General features: G+C 35.3%; 2 protein-coding genes across 2 annotated transcripts; one reads left to right on the forward strand and one right to left on the reverse strand.

Moving 5' to 3' along the window:
- The first annotated feature begins 195 nt into the window (after nt 1–195).
- LOC128859181 (N-chimaerin) lies at nt 196–2,214 on the forward strand. Its single transcript, XM_054095956.1, has 4 exons — nt 196–409; nt 464–1,588; nt 1,682–1,787; nt 1,848–2,214. Exons 1-4 carry the CDS (start codon nt 343–345, stop codon nt 2,005–2,007), a joined length of 1,458 nt encoding a protein of 485 aa, XP_053951931.1. The 5' UTR covers nt 196–342; the 3' UTR covers nt 2,008–2,214.
- A 273-nt stretch (nt 2,215–2,487) lies between these two features.
- On the reverse strand, nt 2,488–3,848 carry LOC128859182 (serine/threonine-protein phosphatase 6 catalytic subunit). The gene is made up of 4 exons (XM_054095957.1): nt 3,407–3,848; nt 3,173–3,331; nt 2,959–3,113; nt 2,488–2,904 (listed from the first exon to the last, which is right to left on the reverse strand). The coding sequence occupies exons 1-4, from the start codon at nt 3,698–3,700 to the stop codon at nt 2,601–2,603; spliced, it is 912 nt and encodes a 303-aa protein (XP_053951932.1). The 5' UTR covers nt 3,701–3,848; the 3' UTR covers nt 2,488–2,600.
- Between the last annotated feature and the right edge of the window lie 9,904 nt (nt 3,849–13,752).

The following is a 13,752-nucleotide window of genomic DNA, read 5'->3' on the forward strand; positions in this document are numbered from 1 at the left end:
GTTCTGACCTTAAATAAAAATTATATTTCAATTAGCTGATTAATATTGGTAGTTTTAAAGTATTTTCACAATATTTTTCAATAATAGTTCTTTGAAGTATTTTATTATGAATTGAACATATGTTTTGTAAATCTGTTTATATTAATATTAATTTAGTTGGCATTCACCTAACGCCCTGTTTTCTTGACATTACGTTTTCTGCTGCTATTTTGTACAAGTAACTTTTTTTACAATTTTCGACAAATGCAATTTTCTACGAAAGTGCAATGTATAAAAGATTTTATGGAAATGATTCAATTTAGAATTAAAAAATAATTTATACGGCTAGAGTAACGTAGCGCAATGTCGCGGCCTACGCCTATTTCTACCGAGCCCAGTTCGCCTGTGCAAAAAGTGTGGAAACCAGAATGTAAGCAGTTTAATTATTTGAATCCATCTCCACTTCTAATCCGCATCTTTGTAGTGTATAAAATTCAATTAGAAGCGCCTACTCCCAAACCCTTGCATCGCACATGTCCTTTGCCCGCCAGCATTACTAATGAAAGCCATTGTTATGGGCCGGAATATCATGGTGTAATAGGCCACCTAGAAGCCGAGCAACTTTTGTCCAATAAGCCTGATGGCACTTACATGCTACGCCGAAGTCCAAATGCTATCGATTATTTCACATTGAGCGTACGTTTCAACAATCGAGCAAAGCACTTCAAGATTTATTATAAGCGTGGCAAAGGACATTATTTACAAGAACAATCCAAACACTACGATACAATTCATGATCTGGTCGCCGATGGATTGGTTAATTTTTATATGCAATTGCACGCCGCACCCATTATACTGCAAATCAATCAGCAGACACGGAATTGCTACCAACAGAGCCCATATATGACGCTTAATCGTCGAAAGTTAAGAGCACTTTCTCATGAACTGGGTAGGTCAATTGTGACGGCGAAAAGTAATTGCGAAGCTGAGCAAAACGCAAATGCGGATTTAAATGACATCTCGAACAGTACTAAGCCAATTCAACATAATGATAACTCTATTGTGGCGAAAGATTCAAGTGACACTGCTGATTCCATACTGCCACTAGTTTACGAAAAGGTGCACACCTTCCGAGTGCACAATTTTAAAGGACTCAATTGGTGTGAGTTTTGTGCAAATTTTCTTTGGGGTTTTACAGCACAGGGCATGAAGTGTGAGGCGTGTGGATTTATGGCGCATTTCAAATGCGCAGAACTTGTGCCGGCTAAATGTGTGCCCGATATGAAGCGTATACGTGGTGTGTTTGGTACTGATTTGACGACGGTGGTGCAGCTGTACCAATCTAGCATACCATTCGTTGTGCGACGTTGCGTGGAAGAGGTGGAGGCGCGTGGCATGCTACAGGAGGGTATTTATCGCGTGTCTGGGTTTGCGGATGAAATAGACGCACTCAAGTTGGCGCTGGACCGCGATGGTGAGAAAACGAACATGTCGGAGGCAGCTTACGGCAATGTTAATGTTATAGCAGGCACTTTAAAACTCTATCTACGGCTGCTGCCAGTACCGCTTATAACGTTCCAAGCTTATCCGAGCTTTATGCAAGCAGCAAGTAATTAACTACAAAAACAATATACATATATATATATAAACAAAATACATCGCTTCGTTTCTTGGTTATTTAACAAATTATTTTTGCTTTTAGGAACTTCCAATACTGTCGAGCAGATAAAAAATATGACTGACTCGGCTAAGCGTTTGCCACCAGCGCATTATAATTGCCTGAAATTCATGGCAGAGCATTTAAAAAGGTAACTTTAAATAATAGGCAGTTAACAGTTTGTTTATTTACGACCTTTTATTCATTTTAGAGTTTCTTCTCATTATGCCGCCAACAAAATGAATGAACACAACTTGGCCACCGTATTTGCGCCAACACTAATTGCTACTCCACAGCATATGACTAATTTAACGGAAGAGATTTTTATGTTATCTACATTAATTGCGAACTGCAGTGACATTTTCGTTTAGTCTCGTATTTTGTGCACTTTTGAAAGAGTGTAATTTTGCAAAATGAAAGAAATGTTAGGGATAAGTGCAACCAGTGGCTCAAAGTAGACAGAAACTGAACAGTTTTAGGCAAAAAATTAACTTCAAAAGTTTTTGAAGGGAGAGATGAATATATTTTTCTCTCGAAGAGAACCATGAATTTATGATTATAAAAATTAGTTGTCGAATATTTAAAACAAATTTTACACATTCTTAAATTCCATACAACTTTTTTATATGTAAAACCAAAGTATTTTTTACGTAGAGGAATAAAAACCAATTTTTAAGATACGTATTAGAAAACGTTGCCATATAATTTTCAGTGAGGGTGAAAACTGCAATTGGGCTAATCATTTTGACATTTGAACACCATTTCCTTAATTTTGATAGATAACAGATATTTGTCTTTTTAATAGATTTTTACTAAAAATCGATGATAAATCGAGTATATCAAAAGAATGCAGATAGATAGAACACAGGCGTAAACATTAAAGGCAAATAATACTCAATGAGTAATCATTTGTGGGCGGGGTTGACAAACAAAATTCGTTCTCTAAATAACAGTATATACATTTTTACAAAAAATATGGTGTAGTATTTTGATGTGGTATAACTCGATCCGTTTCTGGCACCGCATTGAAAATACTGGTTGTACGATCTTTGACGTTTTTGAAATTCAAAATCGCAGCCACATTGCCACAGCGATAGCAATAGTTCGGCGCCGACCACACCGTTACAAGTTTACTATCAAACATGTATTTAATGCCCTCGTTGACGAGCTGATGTGCGCGACATATTAGCTCTAAATTATTGATATACATGAAATCTTTGGTAACTAGCTGACCAAACAGCCAACCAGCGCCACGAGGGCTTTGACCCCTGAAAATAAAATTAAAGATAAAATATAATATAATAAAATATATATCAGCATACCATAGATCCATATCCTCTGGATCTGACCAAACCAGATCACAGAATGCACCTTTGTAAGGAATTTCGCCATTGCGGTCAATTGTGCGTATTTGATCGAGTGTGATTATTTCAGGACTTAGACCACCATGCACACAAAGCACTTCTTCATCAATAATCTAAGATGTGAGCGCATCAATTTAAATGCTTATTACAATGAACAAGTTATGAAACATACCGCAGCGATAGTCAGCAAATCAAATACTTTGCAACAATATTTCCATGCATTAGCGTTACCATACTTGGTGAAGCACTCATCGAAAAAGCCATAAACTTTGGTAATTTGTCGCGATTCATGATTGCCACGTAATAATGTAATGCGATCGGGATAACGTGCCTGTAAATGTTGAGAAAACGAAGAATAAAATTAAGTGTGCCAATCACATAATCAACACCCATTGTCGACGCTCACCTTCAGCGTAAGCAGACGTGTCAATGTTTCGAGACTGTAGTACCCACGATCGACAAAATCACCCATAAAGATATAGTTAGTGTCGGGTATTTGACCACCTGTACGAAATAGTTCTTCCAGATCGTAGAATTGCCCATGTATATCTCCACAGACCGTGACGGGCGTGCTAACTGGTTGTATATTGGACTCCTCGAGCAAAATCTCAGACACGATATCACACAGTTTCTTCAAGTCATTCTCTGGCAGGTATTTACACTCCTTCACTGTTTCTATCCACTTGTCGAGATCTGGCATTGTATTTGCGTATTTTTTTGTTCTTTATTTTATTTATTATTATTCTAAGTGGTTTTACTAAGATTATTTAGAGAATAATTCTAATAAGTTTGGGCGATTTTATGCTGTCACGGGCCAAAAGTATTGTTTTAGCATAGTGTCGCTGATGACAATGAGAAACGTCAAAATGCTTCTTTATATGTGCTGCTTTTTGACGGCAGCTCATTCTCAATAGTGTACTGTAATTTCAGCAAACTTTAAAATAGAATATGTGTTGCACTTGAAAAATATATACAAACTTAAACTTAAAATTTTAAAATAAAGTCGTATTCTGATGCTTTATTATATCAGCATCTATTGCACACTGAAATTATCCGATTACGATTCACGCATCGTAAACTACTTAAGGGGTTATACGCAGTTATGAAGCAAATAAAAGACGGGTTGTCAAGAATTTATCCTGAAGAAACTTCAGAATATTTTAGTTTGAAAATTTTTGGCGGTTATAAAAGCATCCTTCAAGAACGTAACAAAATTTTTTATTTATGAAAATGTTGATTATAGAGCGCGCTGCAGGCGATTTCTGGAACCTCCTTTAAAAAAAGACGATTTACGGTGTACATCGTAACTCAAGATTGGATTATCTGAAATCAAAAAACCAAACAAATTTTGTTAATATATTAGAATATCTAGTAATTAATCGTTCGGCTAATACAAAATTTTTATTAATGGTTTTCATTTATAAAGAATATGAAGAAAATTTCTGAAATATTCATAATACATCGTATTGTAAATCAACAATATTCTACAAAACGGCAAATAAACTAAAGACTTGGGTATTATTTTTGACGAAAGCCCAGCTTTAAAATTTTTGTTATTGGGAAGTCTTACTCTGTTCTTGGTTTTTTATGTCGTAATGTTGTGAAGTTTACTGATCTGAAGTTTACTGAAGTCTTGTGCGTTCTCATCTAGAAAATACAGTCTTTGTTTGGATACCTTACTTGAAGTTTACAAGAGTCAGTTTTACTAATACATTCATAGTTCTCTCATTGTCTTCGTTATTGTCTCTGATTTTTCAAAGACAGTAAACTTGGTTTGGCAAATGATTTGGCGTTATTAGCCAATTTGGCGACTTTTCGTTGAGATTCGCGAAAGAAAATGAACTTAATCACAAAAGAGCGCGTAACTTGTCGAAGTCAACGCAAGTAATTTTCAACGAAATGATACTAACGGCGGTTGCTTAAAAATGAATTGTCTAGGTTACATAAAATTGTTTTCTTTTTTTTTTTGACAACTAATACTTTTTTTCAATGGTCGTCAGGGAATTGTCTGTGTAAACTCAAAGTTACGATCAACTTTCGAGTGTAGCAATAGAGCAGAGAAGAGAGAAATTTTCTCTTCGTTTCCTGAATTTTCAAACAACTATACCATCGTACAAATCTCGTCTTTTGTTGATAAATCTGAAAACTCTCTAAAGCCGTAGATCTGCATTATCATTAAATTTTGCCTTCAATGTTATTCAAGCATTCTTCTATGGTCCAATGCTCAAACCAAATTTGCAATCAATTCTTACCCACAGCTATGCAAGAATTCAATGCCTATAGGCTTTAGTTTACTTCAACGAGTCTGTAAAAATATTGGTTCATAGACTTGAATAAATAAATAAAAACCGTATTAGTCAGTGTTAGAGAATAATTTTATGTAACACAGGTCGTATGTTATTATCTAGTACTATAGTCTTTTTGTTTTTTGCATTTGTTGATTAATTTCTGTGAATTGAATTGAATTCTTAAATTTCTCTCAAATATCAGACACGCTGTTTCATCTTAATTTTACGGGGAACGTCTATCGAAATCATAAATACATAATTATAAATTTAATAATAATAATTAATTACTTAAGTAAAAAATTTCAGAATAATATATCGAAGATAACCCCAAAACGCACGCTTTGTTTGTGCACAAAGCGGATTCGTAGGTGCATCAGTGATGGCGCACTAAAGACTGATAACAGGCTATTTATAATTGATAAGCTATTCTGGCAATTTATATCAAATATATTAGAATATAAGCGAACAAATAAGTAAAATGGAAATCAGTGTTAGCGAAAGTGAGGGGAAAGCGTGTTAAATACAAAAGTCTGCCAATTGTATACAGTATTTAAGTAAATTGAAGACATGTTTGTAGTGGTATTTCAGGTGCATTACATGTTATGTACACCCTATAGTTAAATAAACGAGTTAATAAACTACCTCACAACTAGGCAGGCAACTGCTTGTTTCCCATACAACCAACTGATATTGTCCTGGTGTCAATTGCCAGATTTCTATCAGAAATATACCAGTCTCAAACTAGTTCAAATTAGACAAGAAAAAAAAAAAATGGAAGTGAAATTATGACACAAAAACACAAATTTGAAATAAAGAAATAAAATAAATTTATGAATACAAATAAACAACTTTAAATTAAGTATATTTTCAAAAATATTCTTCATCTTGATTGGTGCGATTACCGCTTCCGCTTAACAAAGCGGTCGTTTCTTTCTCGTGCTAACCGGCTCCAGTTGGACACACCAAATGAAGTCAAGTTCTTACTCTCTTAATCTTTCCAACACAGAGAGGGCACTCCCCTTTCTCTGCTACCACCAGCTGGTACCGCATCGAATACTTTTATAGCCGGAGTTTTTGTATCCATTCGAAGGACGTGACCCAGCCAACGGAGAGGCTGAATCTTTATTCGATGCGCTATGTCTATGTTGTCGTAAAGCTCATTGTGTGATCACCTACGATACTCGCCGTCGCCAACGTGCAAAAATCAAACCCTCTCAAGCCCTCCAAAGCAGATATCACCAACGTCCAAGCTTCTGCGATGAGAGCCTTATAAAGTGTTAGTTGTGTTCGTCGAGAGAGGACCTTACAACTCAATTGCCTACTTAATCGAAAGTAGTGCTTGTGGCAAGAGAGATTCTCCGTTGGATTTCAAGGCTGACATAATAATTGTAAACTAGTATTTTTGCTGACAAGTTTGGTGTTTCACTGCAGGGTACCTATGTATGTACATCTGAATATAGTATGTATGTATGTGTTTACATATACAGTAGGTTCTGTTTTTATGCGGTAGATACGTTCCGCAAGAAACAGCATAAAAAAAGACAGCATAAAAAAGCTACCAGTTCTATAGTAAAACTATAGATACGTTTCAAATGCTAAAACCGCATAAATCTGAAATAATGTAATAAAATCGCATAAAAAAGGGCACTAGTCCTATATTATAACTATAGATACGTTCCATAGACCGCATGAATCTGAAATAATTAAATAAAATCGCATAAACAAAATATTGTATTTTTGAAAATTATATCTTTATTTAAGAAACGTCAGAATCGAAAAATAAATTTAAGTCAGAAATAGAATCAGACAATACCCACATGTTGCGCGTTCGTTTAAGATTTGGCGTAAAATCACTTTCGTCACTTTAGGAAATGCACACGTCTGATCTAGATAGTTATGCAGGCGGTTCCATACTTGTAGGGTTAGCATTTCTGATGTAATCTGTGATGAGTTTTTGCTTAGCTGGTTTAGAATCTTGTTTATATGTACAATTCCCGATAGGTCGACATGCATTTTGTAATTTAAAAGAAAACCGCACTATTTCAAAACCGCATAAAAAAAAGCCGCATAAAAACAGAACCTACTGTATATAATTATACTATAAAACTGTTTTTATTTGGGTTGGCTGTTGATTAATATGACTTGCGAGAATATTAAACTGTGCTAAAATGTGTAAAAAATAAGTTGCTTGTGTACATATGAATAAATATTTGTCTACTTAGACGCATACTTATACCTGTATAAAAAGGGTGGGCCAAGAGCTGGTTTCTTAAAAAAATTTGCAATATTTTTGCTATAATTTTTGGTTGAAAATAAATAATGTTGGAAACAGTTGTGGAATATAACTTCCCGCAGTAGCGCAGCCGTGCTATGCCCTGTTAACCGTTTCTAGCCCTATCTCACGAATGCCTCGACCGATATTCGCCCGAAGGGTTCCTGGAGGGTTTATGGATTTAACGCACAATAACGATCTTTAACGTCACCATACAAAAAACCGATCTAATATTTTTTCCTTCCAGCTTCGGGATACAAGATATAGATTGTTTGAGCTTTGTGACATGGAGTTCCGTCCTGTTAATACAAAAAATTAATTCAAAAATTCACATTGGCAACATTAATTAAAAAAATGTCAGTAATTATGAGTCGTAGCCAAATTGTTGTTTCGAGCAGTATTAAAAAAGAAAATAACATTTAACATAACACTTCGTTCTGATTCATAAGTAAGAGAGCCAGCTGGCCGTCAAAAAATGCGCACAGCTGATTACCTGATTCCAAAATATGTTTTTCTGTAACATGGTTGCATACAAAATTATTAAATTTTAAAGAAAATCGTATCAAAAAGTCTAAAAAATATCGTAAAAATTTAAATATTTCTCTTATTGATATTGTAAATTTTCGTAGTCTAAGATATTGTTTTGCATTTTTTTTGTTGTCGATGTTCTATGGTTTTTAATCTTACACTTACAAACTCAAAACTTGGGCCACACAATTCACACTTTGTAAGCAAATTTTCAATATTTCAATATGTTGCTACTGTCACTGAGCTTCTGCTACCTTTTGAGCTCGAATTTGTACCAGTATCAAAATCACGCCATTTAAAATTAAACCAGCTGTCGGCCCACCCTGAAGCCAATTATTGATAAGCGATTAATTAAAAACAAATATCCGCACTTTGGGTTGTTTTATTACAGGAGAAGGCACGAGCAGGGGAGGCCTGATCGCAGATAACGATTGCCAACAATACATTTATGGTCATCTGTATGTGTATAAATATATGGACATAAGTACTAGTGACATTTATTGTCGACACGGGAAAGCAAATTTATAATTACTGAAATGACATTGGTAATTTGTGAAATTTTGTAGATATATGGCTACATATATACGAAGAGGATCTTTAAATAATTTCGACGCTTCCTTCCTATTGGCGTAATTAAATTAAGAGTTGCAAAGAAATGCTGTGAGCCTCAGCCGAGTTCTCGGACATCTCTATATTGAAATGATTTGGCGACAAGACATGGCTCTGAAATGCAAATTAGTGAGGCAAACACCTGTTTACAGCCACGGCTTCGTGTTCTACTCTGATGCACGAAGTACAGAATGCAGAGAATGTGACCAACATTGAACCGTTAATCGGCTCTCAGCGATTTTGAAGTAATCAGCTGACTTGCTGACGCTACCCGGGTTACGGCAGCAGTTTGTTTGCGGATAAACTGAGATTGTGTTGGTGATATGCGAAAAAAATCGGTACAGACTCCGCTCGTGTTGCTTCGTTGCCGTCTGAATAACGGCACATTGAACTCGTGTGTGAATACGTGTGAAAAGAGCAGGTAGAATTCTGCTGTCGAATTCCAGATGACGCGGCAGCCAAAGTTAGTCTCACAATTTCACTTCGGTTGGTCGAACCTTGTAATATACATTCCGTCAAAAAAGTACTGGGAGTTGTTCAATAAAATGCAAAATAATTATTTAATCGTCAAAATTTATTTTGTCGCCTTCAAAATAGGCTCTATTCGAATGTATGTGTAACATATGCCAACGATTAGTCCAGCCATCAAAGCACCTTTTAAACGCGTTTGAAGAGATATTCTTCAGCTCCTTCAGCGAATTCTCCGTAATGGCCTTTATCGACTCAAAGCGGCGTCCGCGGAGTGGCAATTTAAGTTTTGGGGAAAGGAAAAAGTCTCAGTCTTGGAACGAGTCGACCAGCCACGCGTCTCATGCCCAATTGATAGAGTAAAATGTTTCGAATTGATTCGTGAGACACGCTAAGTTCACGAGCTATCTCCCTCAAACTAAAATGATGGTTTTCCAGCACCATTTCCTTGACTTTGTCGACGTTTTCATCCGTTCAGACGTTGATTTGCCCCGATCTAAATCTTCTAAGACTTCTCGGTCCTCTGCAAAAGCCTTATACCACTCGTAGACACGTGTTTTTAATAAAGCACACTCGCCATAGGCTTTCTGCAACATTTTCAACGCTTCGGCATACGAAATCCCGTTCAACAACAAAATTTAAGACAAATTCCCGATATGTTTTTGGCAGAATGTATCATTCTTGCCTCTGCAAAAAATTTCGAGCCAGTAACGGATCAACTCGTTATCATTAAGCAAAAGACTTAAATCATTGAGTAAGTAATAACATAGAATCACAATCATTAAATTTTTGGTAAACGGTCATAAAGATCCAGGCGGTCCCCAATGAGGATTTTTCGACAAATTTTGTTCATAAATCCTAGAGAAGGCAATTATTGGCCGATTTTAATAATTTTTTATTTTTATTATATCAAAACTCATCCTTGAAAGGATGAAAAATTCAAAAAATCATTAAAGAAAATTCTATGTATTCAAAGTCGGTTTGGAATTTTTTTCATTGTAGTTCTAATCAACAGTAATATAAGTATAAGTACATCCCTACAAATACTCAAATTTCCAGCCCTCTTTAAGAGATGAACTCACCCAGTAACTACCTAAAAACTTTAAAACTAATTTATTCCAGGACAAACCTACGATATTCACCGGAAAATTTTCAAAAAATTGTTATAAACGGTTTTGGGCTTGTTGAGTCCAAATTCTTATCCATTTGTTCTTGCGTGGTCAAATTGAAGGTCAGTTCAAGGTTAAACGCAGAATGTTCACCGGAAGTATTAAAAAAAATTTGGTGTATATGTTTTTGAGGTTGCTGAATAAGAATTCATTGTCCATTGGATATTTAAAAGAGGTCAAAAATTGGATCCTGTAGCAATTTTTAAACAAAATGTGTCAAAAAATCACCACTGTGTGGTCTGATGAAAAAGGGGAAATGAGGAGGAAGGCAAATGATCGCGACAAGTTGTAGAGGTGAGCAAAGGTGTTTTTGCGATACGAAGTGCCTTGCCGATTTGCCTTCGCCCAAGCACTGAGCATGCGTACGGTAAACATACATACCATACATACATATACATAAATATTCATGTTTTTGACGTGATAACGTCTTATAATTCGATTTAACAGGCTGCACGCACGAAAAAATGTGTCGTTACCTTGCTCATTTGTCGTTACCTTGATCATTGCCGTTACCTTGCTCATTTGTCGTTACCTTGAATTAACTGCAAGCGAAAGCGCGAAACGAACGACAAAGCAAACAAAGCAAACGAAAGGCAACGTTCGACATCTTGCTCTCTCCTATTTAAGTGAGCGTATATATGTATGCATATGTATGTATATGCGTATTTGTATATAAATTCACATACTTCTATTTGCATATGCCTTCTTCCTGTGTGCATGATAATGAACCATTTCTCTGTTGAGAATAGGACGATGATAGAAAAAGTAGGAAATGAAAGGTGTAAAGTGTCTTGAAAAAGGCAAATCGATGATGGTGCCTCTTAGTGTTGTTGACTTATTAACGTCTGATGCACAATCGAAATTGAACATATCTTTCATGAATTTGATAAATGTTTCGTCACTTTTCACGTTTGTGTAAATGTAACTTGACCTATTCCATTGCAATTCCATTTACCTCCTCCTCTATATCCATACAAAATATCTATCAAACAAATAAAATTAAAATTTTGTTTTGAAAATTGCAACCCTTACATCAGTATTTTCTTATGACGTTGTCACTTTAAACTATCGTCAGTAAACCGAATTTACAGACAACCTCTTTTTTTTTGTAGCATTTTTAATGCTTTGGTAATATTTCAATTTGTTTATTTATTATTTTATTTTTATCCGAGTAGCTGAGAAGGTAAGTTGAGAACGCTAACTTACTGAAAGCAATGTCAAATGAGTAAACTGACTCACTGAAAAATGGAGCGCTCCTAACGAAGTACCTTTTATAAATGAAGCATGGCAAAAGAAAGTATTTTGCTTCAATATGGTTGTTACTACGGTAGGCCATAGCCAATACTTTTAATCTTAGCCTGATCTATTATCTGGCTAAAAGTTAAAAATTATTAATGTCAAAAACAGGGAACCATAAAAATGCATGTATGTATGTGGGGTCACTGCAAATAATCGACTTCGAGGTAAACAAAAATGGGACTTTAATCACTAAGTTTCTTATCAGGGAATAATAAAGGTGTCCGAGGACTGTTAAATTTAAAATTTTAATCTAAGACCAATTGACGTTTTTAGACAGAAAATAATGTACATATCGACAATTGGTATTTAGTACATTTTGTTTTTTTGTTAGTATACTTGAGATGGGTTTTCTGGTTTTCCCCAAATTTGGGAAAGTTGTGAGATAAAATAATTAGGTTAGGTTCAACACACTCATGCATGAATCCATATATACTTACAAGTAAGGTTTTTAGATTTAAAACTCTATCGTTTTAATATCAGTTTAAATTTAAAACTTCAGCCTTTTATTCGAGTGAAATTCTATTTTTACTTTTGAGTTTTTTCTACAGTTGGAAAATGTAATATTTTCAGTTAAGTTTTACAATAAATTCAAACTACTGATGGGTAATATTAATAACAGCAAAAATACAGTAATAAGTGAAACAATGTTGCTTATATAACTACAATATAACTTAAATATATACATAGTACATACAAGTCATAAATTTTGAATTTCGTAAGTACCAACGAATAAATCTCGATTAATATTCCTTGATAAATGTTGTTGTTGTATTGTAATACTTTTATATACACAGACATACATATATACACGTGCTCGTACAATTCCACACGCCAGCTGTTTGTGTATTTTGCAACTAAGCCGCATATTATATACATTTTAACTACAAGGTGGCGTAAAATGTGTCAACGACCAGATTTGACACGTGTGAACTAGACAGCTGCAGTATACAAACAGATGAGCAATGCACCAATGGTAGCGCGTAAAGATCCAAATAAAAATTGGCATCATAAGAATTTTTTTTTTTCTAATTAGTAAAAAAGTTACTCAAAAACATAATTGATACACTTCGCGCCACCTTGTACTAGTATCAGCTCAATAAAGTAACAATGTATGTGTGTCCATCCATAGTAATAAATCGAAAAAATAGTGAACTGGACTGTTTTAAAAACAACTCCAAAAATTGAGTTTTTTTTTTATATTTTTTACAAAAAAATCACTTCTGATCATAGCGGAGTCTAAGGTTAAGGAGAAAGTTAAAAAACCAAAATTCGATATATCAAAAATTAATCCACAAAACTCGTTTTAAGTGTCTTTTGGTTAGAGCTCTTTAGTTAGACCACTTCAGTTAAAGTCGCGTATCGGCACCCCCGTCACTGTAGACAGTTATAATTTCAAGGTTGTAAAATACTTCGTTTATTTAGGAACCAGCATTAACACCGATAACTATGTCAGCCTTGAAATCGAACGTAGAAGTTCTCTTGCCAACAAGTGCTACCTTTTACTAAGTAGGCAATTGCGTAGTAAAGTCCTCTCTCGACGAACAAAACTAACACCCTACAAGACTCTCATCATGCCCGTCCTAACGTATGGCGCAGAAGCTTGGACGATGACAACATCCGATGAAGCGACGCTTGGAGTGTTTGAGAGAAAGATTCTGCGCAAGATTTTTGGACCTTTGCACGTTGGCAACGGCGAATATCGCAGGCGATGGAACGATGAGCTGTATGAGCTTTTCGACGACATAGACGGTGGCAGCAGAGGAAGAGGTAGGCCTCCTCTGCGTTGGAAAGATCAGGTGGAGAAGGACTTGGCTTCACTAGGTGTGTCCAATTGGCGCCGATTAGCACGAGAAAGAAACGACTGGCGCAGTTTGTTAAACTCGGGCAAAATCGCGTAAGCGGTTATAGCGCCAATTAAGAAGAAATAGTTAAAGTCATATATCGCAGTAAGTTTTTCTTGGATTTCCATGAAACTTTAGCACAACATTAAAGAAGCCCTATGCTTAAGGAGAAAACAAAGAACAAAAAACCAAAATTCGATATTTCAAAAATAAATCCACAAAACTCGCTTAAAACTTCCCTGATTAAACTACTTCAATTAAAACAAGAAAAAACTGAA

Source organism: Anastrepha ludens, chromosome 3 (assembly GCF_028408465.1).
Source record: "Anastrepha ludens isolate Willacy chromosome 3, idAnaLude1.1, whole genome shotgun sequence".
Taxonomy (NCBI): domain Eukaryota; kingdom Metazoa; phylum Arthropoda; class Insecta; order Diptera; family Tephritidae; genus Anastrepha; species Anastrepha ludens.